Source organism: Vigna angularis, chromosome 9, assembly GCF_016808095.1.
Source record: "Vigna angularis cultivar LongXiaoDou No.4 chromosome 9, ASM1680809v1, whole genome shotgun sequence".
Taxonomy (NCBI): domain Eukaryota; kingdom Viridiplantae; phylum Streptophyta; class Magnoliopsida; order Fabales; family Fabaceae; genus Vigna; species Vigna angularis.
This window is the reverse complement of record NC_068978.1, coordinates 31,779,576-31,801,071: the sequence shown is the minus strand read 5'-3', so window position 1 is coordinate 31,801,071 and position 21,496 is coordinate 31,779,576. Positions and strand designations below refer to the sequence as shown.

At 43.7% G+C, this 21,496-nt stretch overlaps 1 protein-coding gene across 1 annotated transcript; it reads right to left on the bottom strand.

Annotated features, from left to right (window-relative positions):
• Positions 1–6,945: 6,945 nt before the first annotated feature.
• Positions 6,946–7,986, bottom strand: LOC128193970 (uncharacterized). The gene has a single exon (XM_052868179.1). The coding sequence runs from the start codon at positions 7,984–7,986 to the stop codon at positions 6,946–6,948; it is 1,041 nt and encodes a 346-aa protein (XP_052724139.1).
• Positions 7,987–21,496: the final 13,510 nt, after the last annotated feature.

Below are 21,496 nucleotides of genomic sequence, written 5' to 3'. Positions count from 1 at the left end.
CATATATGCAAGCCAATTTTCGTTTTAGGAAAGAAGTGTGGTGTGTGTTGTTTCTGAAGCAATTGTGAGATGAGTGCAAAGTGGGCCATAATGTATTTTCTACCATCAATACCATGAGCTCCATTAAGTGGTTTGTTGGCTTGGCAAAACATATCAGTAACACCACTTCCATTAATAATATAAAATTCAAATTTTTGCAAGCTTCTCCCGTGAACTTGAACAAAGTGGTGGCCCCCCTTCCATTTTGCCAAATGCTTTGCCAATTGCAAAATCATTATAAGATGCCGTCTATAAAATGAAAATAAATTTTCATTTTATTTCTCATTTTAGTTTAAATTGTTCTTGATGAGAAATTTCTCTTTGAGTCCCAAAATGTTATCCAACAATTCCCCTACAATTAATAATAATAATAATTAGTCTGAGATAATTCAAATTAATTAAAATAAGAATTTCTGGTCAATTTAAGCACATTTAGTAAAAATGGGAAAATACTGGACATTTAAGCACAATTCCTTGATTAAATTCGGTACAATAAGCTAAGTGAAATCAATAAAATATTGACTCATCACCGGTCTTGACCAACGACCGTATCTTCCACGGCGTGGCACTGTTCCTGCTTAAAGGCGGTATTCGCGTAGTCGGGTCGCCCTTCGAGCCGGATGGTCAAGGGACAGTGGTATCTGAGTTGGCACCCGTCGTTCCCAGCCGGTATGCTTCCTGCTATGCTTATCGCAAGGAGTTAGAATGGAGAGTCCGCCATACCCATATCGTCCGGGATGTGGAGGATTCGAAGTTAATTCGTGCCGGGGTGACTTTATTAAACGAAAGGGTCTTTCATGATGGGCGGTCTAGTCCATATGATTTCTTCTTCATGTACGTGACCTTCTTCACCCACCTTTTTATCCGGGTGCCCTTTACTGAATTTCAAACGGCCGTTCTTCGAGAAGTTAATGTGGCTCCCACACAGCTGCATCCCAATTCATGGGCGGCTGTGCAGGCGTTCATGGCGATGTGTTCGGCAGTAGGTGTCACTCCCACCATCCCGGTCTTCTTTTATTATTTCGCAGTCCGCCCTTCTCCTTCTGGCGGTTGGGTATCGTTTAGGTCGGTGCGGGACAGGACCCTTTTCCGCCCCTTCTCCGACTCCTTCAAAAATTTTAAGCAACATTATTTTAAAATAATCGTTGACAAAGCCGGCCTCCACGAATTTTCCGATGGTGAAGGGAGGCCGTTGTTCCCCTTCTATTGGACGAGGGACCCTCGGCGCATAAGGGCGAATTCTATCGGGGATTTGACAGCACGCGACCTAGAGGCCGTGCGTACCATTAACACCCTCCCCCGCCGGATCTCCGCCCGTCACTTAGTTGAATGCCTTAGTCTTGAGGATTGTGGACCAAAGGCGTTCGGTATGGTCTTGTCACATTAGGTGTGCTCGTTTTTCGCATACTGACGTTAATTTTTCTGAATTTCTTTGTTTTTTGCAGAACTAATGACGACTCCGGGCCCCCGCAAATCCAACTTCCTCACCATCAGAAAGAAATCCGGGGCCAGCTCGTCAACCGCCCGGCCAACCAGTGTTCCAAAGGTGCCGCGCCCGCCTCCTGCCGGCGCTTCGACTGGACGGGTCCCCCCCACTGATAAGGCCGGGGGTTCAGGCGTGAAGGTTTCGGGTTCTAGCCTCCCACCTGAATTGGCGGCCGTTCAGGTAGGTCCAACCTCTGGGGCGGCCATGACTTCCGCGGATCCTACTCGAAAGAGAAAAGATCCTACTGCTGAGGGACGCAAAGACAAAGAGGGTTCTTCGTCTCGGTCAGCTTCAAAGAAGGCCCGGAAGGACAAGGGCAAAGAGAAGGATCGGGAGAGGGTATTGGCCGTCCCCCTACCTGGCGGCGTTTTCAGCCCGGACTTCAGCATGAGCGACCGGACAAAATTCCACATGAGCTCTTCTCAACGGGCGCTCATTGAACCCCTCTCCGAGCTGGAGCTAACCAATGCCATGCTAGAGATGTCTACCCGGACGTCCGCTCTAGCGTGGTATTTGAGGAACTTTGCTGACCGCCCTGGAGTGGCGGAGGTCCGGGCCGAGCTTGACAGGGAGAAGAAAAACGCAGCCTCCCTTCAGGTGACTTTGGAAGAGATGGTCCTCAACCAAGATGAATATGATAAGAGGATCGAGCAGCTGGAGGCCGACCTAGCGAAAACCAACAGGGAGTCCGCCGAAAGGTTGGCAGCCGCCCGGATCGAGCAGGAGCGCTTGGCGGAAGAGAGTCGCCAGAAAATCGATCTGCTGGAGGCGGAGGTAACCCGCGTAAAGGAGGCCGAATCGTGCCGGGCCAGGGCTAATGAGGAGCTCACTCTTGAAGTGGCTAAGGCCAAGGAGCAAATTGCCGAGTTGGAGTCCACCATCTTGTTTGAACATGAGGAGGGCTTCAACAAAGCCCTTCGTCAAGTGACTCTTCTGGCGGGCGTCCAGGATCCCTTTGCTCTTGGCGTGGATATAGAGAAGGACGTTTTTAATGGCGTCCTCGTGGATTTGAATGCCGCCGAGGAGAACGAGCCGACTGCGGAGGCCGCTGGCGGGGGCAAGAATTAGGATTTCTCTTTGAATTTTTTGGACGTGTATCTTTCGACAGTCCGTCCAACGTCTGGGGTTGTCCAGCTGTTGGGCGGGCGGTCTTTTTGTAAATCTTGGCGCCTTTCTGCGCAAATGATTAATACACATTTATCTTTCTAATTTTGCATGTCTTTTTATGCGGCTTTACTCTTGTCAAGTTTTAATAATGGGCCGGCCGGGGTGGGGATTGCTCTTGCTTTTCCCGGGCGGACGACCCTTCGCTTTAATGCCCGGCCAAGCTGAGAGTCGTTCTCTTTGGAACACTCTTTTTCACCAGCTTGGTCTTACTGGGATGGGCGGCCCTTCGCTTTGATGCCCGGCCAAGCTGAGAGTCGTTCTCTTTGGAACACTCTTTTTCACCAGCTTGGTCTTACTGGGATGGGCGACCCTTCGCTTTGATGCCCGGCCAAGCTGAGAGTCGTTCTCTTTGGAACACTCTTTTTCACCAGCTTGGTCTTACTGGGATGGGCGGCCCTTCGCTTTGATGCCCGGCCAAGCTGAGAGTCGTTCTCTTTGGAACACTCTTTTTCACCAGCTTGGTCTTACTGGGATGGGCGGCCCTTCGCTTTGATGCCCGGCCAAGCTGAGAGTCGTTCTCTTTGGAACACTCTTTTTCACCAGCTTGGTCTTACTAGGATGGGCGGCCCTTCGCTTTGATGCCCGGCCAAGCTGAGAGTCGTTCTCTTTGGAACACTCTTTTAGAAATCTACAAAATGGAGTTAGTTTCATAGGAGAAAAATGGACATCTTGATTCATTAATCATGGGGGTGTAATACATCGATTCATTAACTGAAGTAAAACTTTAAGTGCGTGGCGTTCCAGGTGTTGGGGATCGGATGTTCGTTCATGCGTTGTAGCCTGTAAGCCCCGTTTCCCAGGGTCTCCCCTACGCGGAACGGCCCTTCCCACTTTGCTGCAAACTTTCCGTGGGCTGGGTTTCGGCGGGCGTCCCCTGCTTTTCTCCATACTAGATCCCCCTCCTGGAAGCTTCTTGGCCGGATCTTGGAGTTGTACTTTCTTTCAACCATGCGCTTGCAGGCTTCGGCCCTCAATGCGGCCCGGTCTCGTCGTTCATCCAGGGAGTCCAATTCGATCCTCAGCTCTTGGTCGTTGAGGTTCAGGTCATCGACTCGACGCCTAAGGGACGGCTCCCCCAGTTCGACTGGTAACATGGCGTCAGTGCCATAGGTTAAGTTGAAAGGTGTTTCACCAGTGGTTCCATGGGACGTGCATCTGTATGCCCATAGGACCTCGGGTAACTCGTCCACCCACGCTCCCTTCTTTTCTCCTAGTCGCCGTTTAAGCTCCGAGACTATGGTCTTATTCATTGCTTCCGCTTGTCCATTCGTCTGGGGGTGTTCGACCGAGCTGGTGACGTGCTTAATCCCCAACCCTTTGAAGAATTCGGCCAGTTTCTTGTCAATGAACTGTCGGCCGTTATCTGTGATGATCGACCGAGGGAGGCCGAAACGACATACCAATTTCCAGCAAAACTTCTGGACTTGGGCGGCTGTAATGGTTGCCAGGGGCTCGGCTTCTATCCATTTCGTGAAGTAATCCACCGCCACCAGGAGGAACTTCTTCTGCGCCTGTCCCAAGGGTAACGGTCCAACGATATCCATACCCCATTGGGCAAACGGCCACGGGGATGCCATTGAGTGGAGGGCGTGTGGCGGTAGGTGGGAGTTGTTGGAGTGCTCTTGGCAGCGAACGCATTTTTGGACGAACGTTCGTGTGTCGGCTTCCACAGTAGGCCAGTAATATCCGGCCCTCAGTATCCGGGCTTTTAATGCTCGCCATCCTGTGTGAAGACCGCAAATGCCATTATGGAGTTCGTCCATAACGTAAAGTGCCTCTGCCTCTCCCAAGCATTTAAGGAGAGGGAAGGAGAATCCTCTGCGATACAGGTCGTCTCCCACCTCGAGATATCGGGCGACCTTCTTAGCCTCCCTTGGTCCTACCGTCCGCCCTTCATCCTGGCGGGTCATGATTTCTCGGATTTCCGCTCTCCAATCTTTTCCTCCGTCGGACACCGCTGAACATTCAACTGAAGGCTGGAGTAGAACCTGCCTCACGACAGTGGTTAACTGCCCCTTCTCCTTTCCCGAACTAAGCTTGGACAATATGTCCGCCCGTGTGTTTTGTTCCCTGGGAATGTGCTGTATGTCCAACTTATCAAATGCTTTCGCGAGGTCCGTTGCTCGCTGGAAGTATCTTAATAAACGCTCCTCGCGAACTTGGAAGTTGTCATTCATCTGTCCCACAACCAGCTCTGAGTCCGTCCGGCAGGTGATTCTTCTGGCTCCCATGTCTTTCGCCAGCTCGAGACCGGCCACTAAGGCCTCATACTCGGCCTGATTGTTGGATACCTTGAATTTGAAGATCAAGGAATGCTCCAGTAAGAATCCGTTGGGGCCCTCGAGTACGATGTCGGCCCCGCTGACCGATCGACCGGACGCTCCGTCCACATACAAACTCCACTCGTCCTGACTGGACGGTGGTAACTCGGCCGCGAAATCTGCTAAGTGTTGGCCCTTGACCGATCCTCTCGGTTCATATCGCAAACCGAACTCTGAAAGCTCAACCGCCCAGGCAACCATCCGTCCGGCCAAGTCCGGCTTCCTTAGGATCTTGGAGATAGGGAAATCGGTCCTGACTATCACCTGATGGCTTTGGAAGTAAGGCCGGAGCCTTCGGGAGGCGTGCAGCAAAGCTAAGGCCACCTTCTCTACCCGTTGGTATCGGGTTTCGGCGTCGAGGAGCGTGCGACTCACAAAATAAATTAACCTCGGCTGAGGCCGTTCTTGCATTAGCACGGCACTAATGGCCGTCTCTGACACTCCTAGGAAGATGTGCAGATCTCCTCCTGGGACTGGGCGATTCATGACCGGCGGGTTAACAAGGATTGTTTTTACGTCCTGAAACGCTTGTTCGCACTCGTCGTCCCAGGTCGGGCCGCCCCCTTTTTTCAATTTCCGGAGGACCGGCCTCATCCTATCCGCCAGGTTGGGGATAAAGCGTGACAAAGCGGTGAGGCGTCTGACCAGTCTTTGGATCTCTTTCAGAGTGGTCGGGCTTGGCATTTGCAGTATCGCTTCGCACTTGTCCGGGTTGGCCTCGATCCCCCGGGATGTTAACATGAAGCCCAAGAACTTTCCGGCCGCTACCCCAAATGTACATTTGGCGGGGTTTAGGCGCATGCCGAACTTCCTAACTTGTCGGAACACCTCCTCAAGGTCTCTGAGGTGTCCCTCTCCATCCGCGGACCGGACGACCATGTCATCGACGTATACGTCCATGCACCGGCCTATCTGGTCTCGGAAAATCCTGTCCATCAGGCGCTGATACGTCGCCCCGGCATTCTTCAGACCGAACGACATGACTTCGTAACAGAAGTTGGACTTCTCCGTTATGAACGTCGTCTTCTCGACGTCCGGCCCATACATGGGTATCTGGTTGTACCCGGAATATGCATCTAGGAAGCTTAGTACCCGATGCCCAGAAGCGCCGTCCACTAGGGCGTCTATACTGGGTAGGGGGTGCGAATCTTTCGGGCAGGCTTTGTTCAGGTCCGTGTAGTCTGTGCACATGCGCCACTTTCCATTGGCCTTTTTTACCATGACCACGTTAGCCAGCCACGTGGTGTACGTGACTTCCCGAACAAAACCAGCCTTCTTCAGCTTTCCTACTTCCTCCTCGACAGCTTGCCGTTTTTCCTCGCCCATTCTTCTCTTTTTCTGTGCGACTGGGCGGGCGTTCTGGAAAAGGGAGAGCTTGTGGCACATCACCGCGGGATGGATGCCCGGCATATCCGCTGACGTCCATGCAAACAGATCCCGGTTTTTCCATAGGAATGCCCTCAGCTCCTTCTCCACCTCCGGGTTCAGCTCCCGGGCGATGAGGGTGGTCTGGGCGGGCTCCCTTCCTATCAAGATAGGTTGGGTTTCTCCAATAGGCTCCAGACGATCCTCAGTATTCGTCCTTGGGTCGAGGTCCGCCATGGCCACCTCAGAGCCGGCCGCCCGTCTCTTCATTGGTCGGGCGTGCAACTTTAACCCCGCCGCATAACACTCTCGCGCCGTCTTCTGGTCCGCCCAGACCGTGCAGATTGTTCCCTTTTCGGAGGGGTACTTCATCGTGAGGTGAGGAGTAGAGACGATCGCCCCAAACGCGTTAAGACATGGCCTTCCGAGCAGTACGTTGTACGACGTGTTGGCCTCTACCAGCAGGTATCGGACCCTTTTCTCCTCGCTGGAGCGTCCGGTTCCCAACCTTGTTCTCAATTCCACGTATCCCCTGGTGTCGACCCTTTCTCCCGCGAAGCCCACTATCTACCCATCATAAGGGACGATGAGATCCTCCGAGATATCCATCTGCAGGAAGGTCTTCCAATAGAGGATGTTGACCGAGCTTCCTTGGTCAACCAGAACCTTACTGATCCCATACCGGGCTATCTCTGCCGTTATGACCATCGGGTCGTCCTGGTCAGGATCAGGGGTGTGAAAGTCCTCGTCCGAAAAGGTGATGGGTGGCATGGATCGGCGTGGCTTGTCCACTAAATGCACGGATTGGAGGGCCCGAACATGTCGTTTACGGGCGGAGGAAGACGATCCTCCTCCCGCGAATCCTCCGGAAATAGTGTTGATATGTCCCCTCAAGGGAAGTTCACGGCTGCGGCTTCGACTTCGGCTTGGTCGCCTCTCTGAGCGGGGTCGTTCCGCTCGCGCGCTCCTCGGTTTCTCCTTTCGGTACGTCGACCTTTGAGCAGGTCGTTCGGTTGATTGCGGCGGGTGCTCCTCACGTACGTATTTTTTAAGCTTTCCCGCCCCGATGAGCTCTTCTATCTTATCCCGGAGGGTCCAGCAATCCTCGGTGGTATGACCCATATTTTTATGGTACGCACAGTGTTTGCTCCAATCAGCATTCTTCGGAGTCGGGTTCGCTTCCCACTCCGGTATCAATTCCGCACTCAAGGCCTCTCGGAGAATTTTCTCCCTCGAGGCGTTCAGAGGTGTGTACTGTGGGAAGCGAGGTCCCTTTCTCTGCTCTCTGGGTCTAGGACCAGACGTTTTTCCGGTGGACGAAACGGGCTTATTACCGTCCGCCTTTGCTTCCCTGGCTTCTTGATTTTCTCTTTTGTAGGAGAGCTTCATCTCCTCCACCCTTATCTCATCTGCAGCCCGTTCCCTCAACTCTTCCATCGTTTTGGGCACTCGCCTGCAGACGCTATCCTTAAACGGTCCCGGCTTTAGAGCCGGCAGGATGTAGTGAAGGGCGAGCTCTGGGGTCAGACTTTTCACGCGCCGGACCGTCTTCTGATACTGGTCCATGAATGATCGCAACGCTTCGTCCTTCCCCTGTTTGAGAGTCATCAATTCGAATACGGTCAGGTCTTGGGTACTACTGGCCGCAAATTATTTAATGAATAGTTGCTTTAAGCCGGTAAAGTTTTCTATTGAATTGGGGGGGAGGGTGTTAAACCATACCAAAGCTTCTTCCTCTAGTGAGAGCGAGAACGCTCGGCACCAAATGGCGTCATTGCCCGTTCAGAACGCCATGGCGTTCGAGAACGTCTGGACATGGGACGCCGGATCTGTCGTCCCGTTATACATTTTGAACTGTGGAGCCATGAATTGCTTCGAGATTTGGACGTTCATTATGTTCTGGGTGAATGGAAGTAGTAAAGTGGATGAAGGCTCCGACTTGACTACCATCCGCCCGTCCTCGGCAGCGCTCTCCGCATGCACCGATTTAGCCTTGCTTTCTTCTGCCTCTGATCCGGAAGGCCTCTAAGTCTTATCGCCCTCGGTATCTGGGGGCGGGCGTTCTCCTTCCACCCCCTTTCCTTTATCCTTCACTCACTCTCCCCCGTCCATCCGCCCAATCTCCCGAGCTATCCGGGCTTCGCAGTCGGCCTTTACGGCCGCCATCTCTTCTTCGTGACGTTGCTGCATCTCGTCCATTTTTTGTTGTAGCATGCGCATCATCTCAGCGGGATCGTCCATGCTCATGTTTCTCGTGGTCACCATTGGGTTTTTTAAATCACACGGCCCCACGGTGGGCGCCAAATGTTTCGGATATGTAGGGCTGTGCGGTTCTAAACCTTCCAGTTCTCCTTCGATCTTGTCTCAGCGGCAGATCTTCTTCTTGAACTTTATCTTTCCTCTTGATCCAGAGGGGTGGAGACCTACAAAAGATTCTCCGATGCCAAAGTCAGTTTCAGAGCAATGGCTTTTCTCAAGGGATAGCAATAAATATGCATTCAATCTAACTTATCTACCACTGTTAACTTTCTGGCAAGTGTACCAAATCGTTCTAAGTAATAAAACCGGTAAGACCGGATATCGTTTCCCAAGAGACTCGTGTCACCAAACAATCGTATAATTTCCAACTAACTTAGACTAAAGAATGCTTCATAATTTGTGTTTTTGTGCAATTAAAGTAAACATGAAACATAATTGATAAAAGTGATCTTAGATACTCAAACACTAGGAAATGGAAAGATTAGAAATGACATGAAATGGTATTGTTGGGGGTATGATTTCACCTACTTCACTCTTATGTATAGAAAATCACTTCCTCTTCATTAATATGCCAATGTCAATCTACTAAATTACTCAAACCCAATTCCTTGGTAGAGAGAGCCTAGACTTCCTTATTAGGTTCCAATCCCTTGGAAAACCTAACAATTATTTCTGCATTAAGAATTGAGATCTTAAGACAACCAAAGGTCCTAGCTCTATTCCTAGATACTATTTCCTTTAGGTGTTTAATCCAAGTCCAGATTTACCCAACATTTTCCAATATCAAGCAAACCCTAAAATCATGTAATGGGTAGCAATTTCACAACAAGCATTAAGAAAAGGAATTAAACACTAACAATCAATGAAAGAGGCATAAATTCATTCAAAACATAGTGGTTTACATAAGATTTCAGTGGCTACATCAATCCCCCAACAATAATGAAACTAGCTCTCCATGAATGGAGAGCTCAAGCTTACAACAATGGTGGAAATGGAAGAAGGAGGAAGACCCAAGGTTGAAGAAGGACTGTTTCCACAGCTCCTAGCTCGCCTCTAAGAGCTCCAATTGAGAGAAATCGTGTTTGGGCAGCCAAAGATCCCAACCCCTTCGCGTTTTAGGGTTAAATAAGCTAGATCTGACACATCAGCAAAAGTCGCGCCCGGGCGCCCTCTCAGTCGCGCTCGGGCGCGAGCCTCTCGGAAAAAGTCGCGCTTGGGCGCCCCATTTCTCACGCCCGGGCGCAAGCTTCTCGCAAAAAGTCGCGCCCGGGCGCCCCTTTTTCACGCCCGGGCGCGACCAGCACACAAAACTGGCACCTGGTCACTTTTCTGTGCAGAAACTGGCCCTGGTGCAGTCGCGCTTGGGCGCCCCTCAGCCAGGGGGGGCTTGGGCCTGACCAGCACACAAAACTGGCACCTGGTCACTTTTCTGTGCAGAAACTGGCCCTGGTCCAGTCGCGCTTGGGCGCCCCTCAGCAGGGGGGGCTTGGGCCTGACTTTTCAGCACTGCATCATTTTCACTTTTTCTGCAGATCTGCTTGCTTCTCATGCTTGGTTCAGCTTTAGACATTATTGGAGACTCTTCCAAGCTCATTATTAGCTACAAAATAAGGGATTATTGATGAAAGCACATCAAAGTAGCCAAAGATACAATTATTTAGAAAACAAGACAAAAGAAAAGGATTTAACAAGTTATAAGTTATAAAGGAGTTGATTTTGCTACTAAAATGATGCTTAGATAGTGGTAAAAATTAGCATTATCAAATACCCCCAAACTTAGAACCTTGCTTGTCCTCAAGCAAAAGGTATCTGTCTTTAACACAACAAAATTTTCAAAAGCACAACCGAATTCACAATGCTTGCTTAACTTGAAACAACTGGAAATGTATAACAAATTAGTCTTCCACTGTGGTGCTCACAATACATTGAATCAATCAAATGTCACAGTTTATAAGAGATCAACAATCATGGCAGAATGCTTTACTGAATTTTGTAGAACCAATCCTCACTCAAGATAGTGTTTTACTTTAATGCTCTAGTGTATAAGGATGTGTATCTATCACTCTACTATCACAATGTCACACACATCAACTTTGCCCTTCGTTTCAACCGAATTAAACACATTCACAAGCAAGTTATCATCACAAGGACTTTGATTGGCTTGTATTGAGGTTGGGCTAAGAAAGAAACATGGTTTTTCTGAATAATAAGCACCTTGAGCTTAAGAGATAAAATAATTTACTTCATGATATTCTATTAGTCTCTCTCTTTGCTTCACAATTGGATAAACCACTTATCAACTCATTTCCCAATTCTTTTTCAAAGAATTCATTTTTCTTCCTCTTCTTCTTCTTTCTTCTTTTTCATTACTTTTCTATTTTTCTCAATACACCCATACTAAACAAACTCCCCCAAACTTAAACCATTCTCCTGTAGTACAAATGATTGCTCTATTAAGCTCAAGGTAGGGAAATCAAGGAATTTTCAATAGACTTGAGGTTCAAAGAGGGAAGACATCTTTCATTAAGGTTGAGGGGGTTAGTATTGGCTAATTTGGCTTAGAACATGTGAAAGAGGTAGAAGAGTAAGATGACCTTGATCATGTCCAACAAGCAAGCAAATGATTCAATTCAGAGAAACTCAGGCAAAGTCAATTGTGATCTAACATGATAGCATTTACAAGAAAAATATAAGGCACAACATCTCACAAGATTAACTCAAGGTTCCACAACATCATGAAGCAACTGCCATAAATATTGATCGCAATTAAACATAGAGCATTCTCATAATTTTCATGAAGAAAGCAACCACAATTTGAACTAACTTGAACCATCTCAAAAATCATTTCATATTCAAGCATAAGCATCATGGTTCAGCACAGTCTATCAAGCCAGATAACTAAAACAACTTAACTAAAATTGAAAAACAAAAGCTAACTAGTAACCCAAGTAAAAGAAAGCAAAAAAAAAAGGTCCTGTGACTCATGATTTGTAGTTCATTGTCAGACTCCTTCATTTTCTGCACCACCTCCCCCAATAAATTGGGTTGGTCCCCAAGCCATGCTACTTGGGTCGCATATTCCTCTGTTGACATCTCTACTTTGTGGCGGCGTTTGTTTTTATTCTCTTGGAGTTGGATGAAGAAGTCATTTCTGCACAAAAGATTGAAAATAAAGTTTGCAAATGTGAGCTCACAATGTATGTATTTGTAACAAACAATCATTAGATCACATGATCATGAGTTCACAAGGTCAAACGCACACATAATACACAAGAAAAATCACAAAACACAGCCTGGAGCATGAAAAATTTGAAGCAGAAGAGAAAAATAGAGTTGCTGAAAAATCTGGTCTGGTTGGAGCTAGCTGGAGCGCCCCTAAGCAGAGGGCGCTGGAGCTAGCTATGGGTCAGAATGCCAGAAAACTGGATTCGTGCTGAGCGCGCTGGAGCGCCATACCAGATTGCAGATTTGCAGAATTTCACAACTACACCTACGATTTTTGGAATTTGGCACTTCTTGATGCTCAATTCAGCCCAGATTAACATGTTTTCACTATACAAACTTGATCAAATCCATAAGGATTGAAATTGAGTGCAAGAATGCCAATTTAGGTGCACACTTCCAAAGATTTCTTCTACAACTCAAGGCTTCAAATTTTACACTTTAAACATACCTAAACTCAACATAACCATTCACAACATACACAATCACACTAGAACACATAAAAACAGATTGAACAATTCTAAAACACAACAATACACAATAAAACTCAACATTACACTAGTTAACCATTAACAACACAAAAACTACAATTGAAACTAACATGCTCCAAAATAACAAAATCAAATCAAAACATTCTAAAGCAAATTCAAACAATAAAAACACACTCAAATAACAAAATCACACAAAGAGAGAGGGTTAGAAAGCTGGGTTGCCTCCCAGTAAGCGCTTGTTTAATGTCATTAGCTTGACACCATTAAGCTCAAGTTTGATTTTTTGATGTTGGAATGCTTCTTCTTGTCATGACACCAACATCCTCTCAGCAATTTCCTAGTCACCACCTTGACTCTCCTAGAATATGGAGCCTCTATTTCAAGCACTCCATTTATCTTTATGTTCTTGATGACCCATAACCTATTCTTGAATCTCACTGGTTTTCCAGGTTTGGGCTCATCGCTTGCTATCACAGAATTTTGGTGGACTAGTTCTTCTTCTTTTTCTTCTTCCTCTCCCTTTACTCTTGGGGATAAACAGCTGAAGCTCCTCTTGACCAACTTGGCAGCTTGCTCTGTTAGACTAGTAATTGATAAAAGTTCATCTGTAGCTTCAAGACTAGTCTCTTTTTCATGATTTTGCTGCTCAACCCCAAAGACGTTGAAAGTCACCTCCTCATCTTGGTCTTTCAATTTCACTGTTCCTTCTTCCACATGAATGACAACCTTGGCTGTCTTCATGAAAGGTCTTCCAAGTATGAGTGGTATCTCGACATCTTCTTCTATGTCCATAACTACAAAATCCACTGGGAATTGGAGTTTATCTATTTTGACCACCACATCTTCCACAACACCATACGGATACTTGATGGATCTATCCGCCAGCTGTAGCATCATTCTCGTAGGCTTGACTTCAAGACCACCAATCTTCTTAAGCATAGATAGGGGAATCAGATTGATACTAGCCCCCAAGTCAACGAGAGCTCTACCTATCTCCTTGTTTCCAATAGTGCATGGAATGGTGAAACTCTCTGGATCTTTAAATTTTGGAGGAAGAGTCTTCTGCATGATGGCACTGCAATTTCCCTGTACTTCAATTGTTTCCTCATCTAAATATTTCTTCTTGCTGAGGATTTGCTTCATGTATTTCGCATAAGCCGGAATTTGCTGCAGTGCTTCGGTCAATGGCATGGTGATCTCAAGTTGATCGAATATTTGCTTGAACCGAGCCAACTGTTTCTCCTTCCCTTTAGTAGATGGGTTTTTTGGGTAAGGGAGGTGTTTCACTATTTCTTTCTCTTTTTGGTTTTTCTCTTTTTCTTTTCCTTTATTTTCTTCTTCTCTCCCAACAATCTCTTGATCTATTTCCTTGTGTGCTTGGATCTCATCTTCATTGCTTCTGTTTTCTTTATTTGGCAGTTGTTTCTTGTAATCAACCCCAACCTCTTTTCCACTTCTTGTTGTAATGACATTGCATTCCTCCTTAGGGTTAACTTCATTGTTGGCCACAAAATTCTTTTCAGGTTTTTCCTCGAGCTTCTTAGCAAGTTGACCCACTTGTATCTCCAGATTTCTAATGGAAGCTTTAGTGCTCTTGTGGTTGGACATGGACACTTGCATAAACTGCTGAAGAGTGTCCTCTAACTTTGAGGTCCTGTCAGATACGGAGGGATGTGGTTGATATTGTTGTTGAGGTGGTATGTTTGATGGCCCAACTTGTCCTTGGCCCATGCTTGGGTGAGGTCTCCATCCTTGGTTGTAGTTACCTTGGCGGTCTTGATTACCCATATAATTCACCTCTTGGAAATTGGCTTGCATGGCACACTGACCATTTATATGATCTCCACCACATAGCTCACAACCTTGATGTTGAACTTGCGAAACATTCTGGAGCTCTTTAGGGAGTTGAGAGAGCTTGTTCATGAGAGCTTCGAGTTGTTGGGTCATTATTTTGTTTTGAGCTAACAAGGCGTCCTGAGATTGTAGTTGAAAAACACCTTTTTGTTGGAGTTGAGCCCTTTCATTTTGCACTTCATTGTCTTTAGAAGCCATATTCTCTATCAGCTCATGTGCTTCTTCAGGTGTCTTCCATCTGATGTTTCCTCCAGCTGAGGCATCCAACATTAATTTGGTTTGGGATTTAAGGCCCCCCAAAAACATATTTAGGACGGTAGGCTCATCAAACCCATGAGTGGGTGTCTTTCGTAGTAGACCCTTGAACCTGTCCCATGCTTGACTCAAAGTTTCACTACCATCTTGCTGAAAAGATGAGATTTCCTGCTTTCCTTTATTTACTTTTGACTGTGGGAAGTATTTGTTGAGGAACTTGGCAACCACGTCTTCCCATGCCATGAAGCTATTCTCAGGAAAAGAATTCAAGCACACCTTGGCGTTTCCTCCCAACGAGAATGGAAACAGGCTCAGTCTTATAGCTTCATCAGGAACATCATGAATCTTCACAGTATTACATATCTCAAGGAAGGTGGCCAAATGATTGTACGGATTCTCATGAGAAAGGCCCTGAAACTGATTGTTCTGCACCAAATGGATGAGAGCAGGCTTTATCTCCATGTTGGCGGCATTAACTCTTGGCCTAGAAATGCTGTTAAAGTGAAGAGGCCCTGAGAATGTAGAATAGTCCTCCAAGGTGCGTCTAGCTTGGCCATCACCATGACCATTTGGATTGGCGGCCATATCTTCTCCTTCTACTTTTGTTTCTATGGGCAGTTTTTCTCAACTTCAGGGTCAAAAAGGAGGGGTTCAGATGATGTTGTGCTCCTAGTACGGATTGTGCCCTGCATACACTAGAGACAACAATACTAGAGCACCAAGTTATCCGAAAATAAAAGAAAACAAAAATTATTCACAGTAAAAAGAATATAAGAATAAAGCCTAAGTTGGTTAGAAACACACAAAAGTATAGTATTAACACCGAGTCCCCGGCAACGGCGCCAAAAACTTGTTAACTTTCTGGCAAGTGTACCAAATCGTTCTAAGTAATAAAACCGGTAAGACCGGATATCGTTTCCCAAGAGACTCGTGTCACCAAACAATCGTATAATTTCCAACTAACTTAGACTAAAGAATGCTTCATAATTTGTGTTTTTGTGCAATTAAAGTAAACATGAAACATAATTGATAAAAGTGATCTTAGATACTCAAACACTAGGAAATGGAAAGATTAGAAATGACATGAAATGGTATTGTTGGGGGTATGATTTCACCTACTTCACTCTTATGTATAGAAAATCACTTCCTCTTCATTAATATGCCAATGTCAATCTACTAAATTACTCAAACCCAATTCCTTGGTAGAGAGAGCCTAGACTTCCTTATTAGGTTCCAATCCCTTGGAAAACCTAACAATTATTTCTGCATTAAGAATTGAGATCTTAAGACAACCAAAGGTCCTAGCTCTATTCCTAGATACTATTTCCTTTAGGTGTTTAATCCAAGTCCAGATTTACCCAACATTTTCCAATATCAAGCAAACCCTAAAATCATGTAATGGGTAGCAATTTCACAACAAGCATTAAGAAAAGGAATTAAACACTAACAATCAATGAAAGAGGCATAAATTCATTCAAAACATAGTGGTTTACATAAGATTTCAGTGGCTACATCAATCCCCCAACAATAATGAAACTAGCTTTCCATGAATGGAGAGCTCAAGCTTACAACAATGGTGGAAATGGAAGAAGGAGGAAGACCCAAGGTTGAAGAAGGACTGTTTCCACAGCTCCTAGCTCGCCTCTAAGAGCTCCAATTGAGAGAAATCGTGTTTGGGCAGCCAAAGATCCCAACCCCTTCGCGTTTTAGGGTTAAATAAGCTAGATCTGACACATCAGCAAAAGTCGCGCCCGGGCGCCCTCTCAGTCGCGCTCGGGCGCGAGCCTCTCGGAAAAAGTCGCGCTTGGGCGCCCCATTTCTCACGCCCGGGCGCAAGCTTCTCGCAAAAAGTCGCGCTTGGGCGCCCCATTTCTCACACCCGGGCGCAAGCTTCTCGCAAAAAGTCGCGCCCGGGCGCCCCTTTTTCACGCCCGGGCGCGACCAGCACACAAAACTGGCACTTGGTCACTTTTCTGTGCAGAAACTGGCCCTGGTGCAGTCGCGCTTGGGCGCCCCTCAGCCAGGGGGGGCTTGGGCCTGACCAGCACACAAAACTGGCACCTGGTCACTTTTCTGTGCAGAAACTGGCCCTGGTCCAGTCGCGCTTGGGCGCCCCTCAGCAGGGGGGGCTTGGGCCTGACTTTTCAGCACTGCATCATTTTCACTTTTTCTGCAGATCTGCTTGCTTCTCATGCTTGGTTCAGCTTTAGACATTATTGGAGACTCTTCCAAGCTCATTATTAGCTACAAAATAAGGGATTATTGATGAAAGCACATCAAAGTAGCCAAAGATACAATTATTTAGAAAACAAGACAAAAGAAGAGGATTTAACAAGTTATAAGTTATAAAGGAGTTGATTTTGCTACTAAAATGATGCTTAGATAGTGGTAAAAATTAGCATTATCAACCACTCACCGTGAACCTGTATTTATAGTTTTCGCTATGGGATTTGGGATTAGTGAAAGGTTAATCATGGCCCAATCAGCCCAATAGCTCCTAATTTCTACTTACCTCTAAACCAGGTCAATTTACTTGAGCCACAGTGATTAGTGATTTGGCCGGTCAGTGTGATATGGGCGTCCGCCCAAGTGATACGGGCGTTCGTCTTTCCTATGGACGACTCGGGCATTACATTGGGCGGACGATCCTCTACGCGGTCGCCCGGCACTTCGTTGGGCGGACGATCTTCTATGCGGTCGCCCGGCACTTCGTTGGACGGACGATCTTCTATGCGGTCGCCCAGCACTTCGTTGGGCGGACGATCTTCTATGCGGTCGCCCGGCACTTCGTTGGGCGGACGATCTTCTATGCGGTCGCTCGGCACTTCGTTGGGCGGACGATCTTTTATGCGGTCGCCCGGCACTTCTTTGGGCGGACGATCTTCTATGCGGTCGCCCGGCACTTCATGATACCAAACGTTCGTCTCTCGGCGTCATCCTGTAGAACAGTTTTTGTGAGCATGGAGAGTGCGGCGCTGTCTCGTGGTGATGGAATTCCTTGTGAGTTCTTCAAAGTTTCTCTTAGAGACAGAGGTTCTACCCAGGTGGTCGGCGTAGGCATCGGGATGGTCGAACGACCTCATTAGTGGGCGTCCATACGTGCGACGCCAGACATTAGCTGGTGTAGGAGAGTTTGTACGGTCTAGGTTCAATCCGTACCTACTTGGGCGGCCAAGACTTGGGCGGTCGAGCATTCGTCTGTGGCGGGTGTGACATGGGCGTCCTTTGGGCGGCGCCCGTCGCCTCATGGGCGTCCTTCGTACGGCGCCCGGTTCTCCCTGGTACATTTTTTATTATCCAACTTATTTTAAAAGAATAACATATAATAGTTTGCTTTTTTTTATGATATATATGCTTCTTAGTTAATTCTTGTTGGCAAAAGTTATTTAAAAAAAATGTAAAAAAGGAAGAAGAAGAACCCTAAAGAATATAATCTTACATAAAAAGAGAGAAAGGGTCCTGCTGGGTACCACAGTGCCACTAATTAAGGAATCTTCATCAATACACCAATTTTCCAAAAATTTGAGAAATTGCTTTGATAAATTTCCAAGGTTCACACTGGAAAAGAAAAAGGTTGTTGAATCATTTGAATTCAACGATATAACATCGTGTTTCCTTGTCTTAAATGATTTCAACAAAACAATTTATAATAATAATTTTAATTAAATAATTTCTTTTAGGATTTAAGGTTTAATGTTAAGACGTAAGATTTAGAGTTTAAGATTTCCAGTGAATTTGTAAAAGTTTTCTCACGAAGAATAATATACTAATACAAATATCTACATATATATATTATTTTAAGATATTGAATTCTGTATCTTGATTTTTTATATTGTATGTTTATACTTGTGTTAAATCTTCCTGACTTTTTGGGAAGCGAAAAACATAGTCATCAATATTAACTTAGAATAAAAATCATTAGACGTCATAAAGAAAAAAAAATAAAGTACAAATCATATGTAAGAATTACATATTTTAATATTCTAATTTTGCTAAATACCATTTTCTACAATAAAGACACATTTGCGGGTTAAGAAAAAAACAAACAACTCAACAAAAATCAAATACAAATAAATTACTTAAGAGATTACACCATTTTACGACATATTATTGGTGAGTTGCTCAAACAAAATTATTTTTACTTTCAAAATCAATCATAAAAATTGCGAAAAGTTATCATAATTACACAATTACCAAGTACTATGCAAAAAGATATTTTTTATGACGATTATTTATATCGATTATAATCCACAATATATAAAAGTGACACAATAACATAACTATAAATAAGATAATATTTCCTTATACCGGTTGTAGTTATAACATATGAATTTTTTTTGTAATAAAGAAGAAAAAAAATTTCTATATCGATTTTAGTTATAACTCCGATATAAAAAGCGGACGCGATGACATTTTTGTAATAAATAAAAAAACTTTTTATACCAGTTTTAATTGAAATTGAATGTGGTGACATTTTTGTAATAAATAAAAAAAATTCATATCAGTTCTAATTATAATCTATATAGAAAGCGGACGTGGTGTCAATTTTGTAATAAATAAGAAAATTTTCTATACCGATTTTAATTATAACCAATATAGAAAATAGTTTCTTATTTTTTTTTCTTTTATTTGTAAACAGAGGGTTCCAAAATCCCTAACCATCATTCTTCTTTTTCCCCTTTCTCACTCTCATCTCATTCTCCTTCATCATTTGACACACTAACCAGATTTAAATAAAAGCCTTGTCACTCACGTGCTGGTGTGTTGGAGATCTAGTGAAGTTGTGTTTTGCAGCGATGCACGAGCCAATATGCTTTTGTATGTTGTTCCTGGTAGCAAATATGCTTCAGGCACGGTGGAACTCGCATTCAACGTGGCCCGCGATGCAAATTTATACATAGTATAACAATTTCAAAATTGCCACTTGTTTTTTTTTTCTTCTGAGAAGAACATATGGCCTCAGTTATTTTAACAACTATTGTTGTATCTACTTTTTGTAGCAATTCCCTGAACAACCGAGACAAAAAGGTTAATCAAAATTTCAAAATTGTCACTTGTTTTGTTTTTCTAGGAAGGACATATGGCCTTGGTTATTACGAATAATTGTTGCCATATATGTCTCGCCTATGGTTATATTTGCAAAAAAAACGCAGGTTAACCATTTCACATTCCTCTTCTTCCTTCCTTTGCGAATGAGTGTTTCCACTGTTCGACTCACTTCATCTCTGAACTTGAAGGTCACCCTTATTGTTTGACCGTCATCACTACTTCAGACATTGTTGTCGTCGTTGCATTACATTCGTTGCACGTTGTTGTCATCGCTTTATTCGTCTCTACCGTTATAGTGAGTGCGATTGTCATTGTTTTTTTTTTGCGTTTTTGTGTTTGCATCATAGTGCAGATTTGGCATATTAACTCGCGTAATATGCTTTGGTTCTTGTACACAATTGCAGATAATGTTCTATGTTTATATTTTGAAACAATGATAAATGATTTTCCTCTACAACGATGATAAAGCTTAATAGTTTTATTTATATTTTGAAATGTTGTGGTTGTGCAAGTTTTAGGAACTACGTGGTGTTGGATCATATCATGCAAATAGGAGATGAACAAAACACATTCCCCATTAACTCCTTCGTTTCTGGACTATGCTACCCTCGATCATCGGGAAAGGCAAACTTGGTTCAAATGATTTCTCTTTGATATACAATATAAAAATATTTTAAAAAAAACTTTTAGCCTCAGTTATTTTTATAACTGAAGTAGAAAATGGTCTATGATAGTGGTTCTTCTCACAACCACGGCCATAAACCCATTTTTTTATATTTTTCGGTTTAGTGTTTCGATATTTTTTAACCGAAGCAAAATGTGAATTTTTTTGCTTCGCAATTTATAACCGAGACCAATAATCTTTCCATTTTTACCTCGTCTTAATATACCTCAGATATAGAATTGTTATCGATTGTCAAAAACAATCGTGTTCTTATCCCTTCCCTACTCTAGTGTTCAATACAAAATAAGATATGTTGATTGAAATAACATTAAATGTCATTCAAGTTTTATATGTTTGATTCAATTGATCATGTGAGATCAAATGTTTATCCAAATGTCTAGTAAATATTTTATTTAAGACACACTATTTCATAGTTGACACATATGTTTTGAATTTTAGTTAAATTCCAAACCAAAATAACATATTAATTACTTTGTTATGAGAAAAATAGTAACATAAATTTCTTAATTTGTTATATGCAAAATAATAGTTGACACATATGTTTTGAATTTTAGTTAAATTCCAAACCAAAATAACATATTAATTACTTTGTTATGAGAAAAATAGTAACATAAATTTCTTAATTTGTTATATGCAAAATATGGTATTGTAAGAATTGATGATAACAACTTTCTTAATGTAAACTTTTTGTGCTTATAAGATATTATGAACTAATAAAACATGATTAATTATGTATGTTGGTAATAAGTTAACCTTTTTTTGTTGATCTTCTTAAAATTTATGTTTTGTATTAACTTAAGATGGAAAAGTTTTATGTACTTCAACACCAAAATATGAAATAAATAAAGGTTAAAATGACAAATTTACTTAATTGTAATGTTAATATGTTATAAAAAATTATTTTTATAACAAATAAAAATGGTGAAATTATGATTCTAAAATCCATATAAAAAATACAAATTCATATTGAATATGTAAAACATTGCTATGACAAAACAATAATCATAAATGAATTTAAAGATTTTATATGAAACTTTGATATTTTATTTTCCTATTAACTTAGATTGTGTGGCATAACTAGTTTTGACAATTCTTTACAATCGTGTATTGATTAATATAAAACTTTTTCGTTGCCTATACCATTGTAAAATGATAAACTAAATAATTTATATATATATATATATATATATATATATATATATATATATATATATATATATATATATATATATATATATATATATATATATATATATATACACACACAAGGCTTTCCAGTAAACTAATATGTCTTCCTTGATTC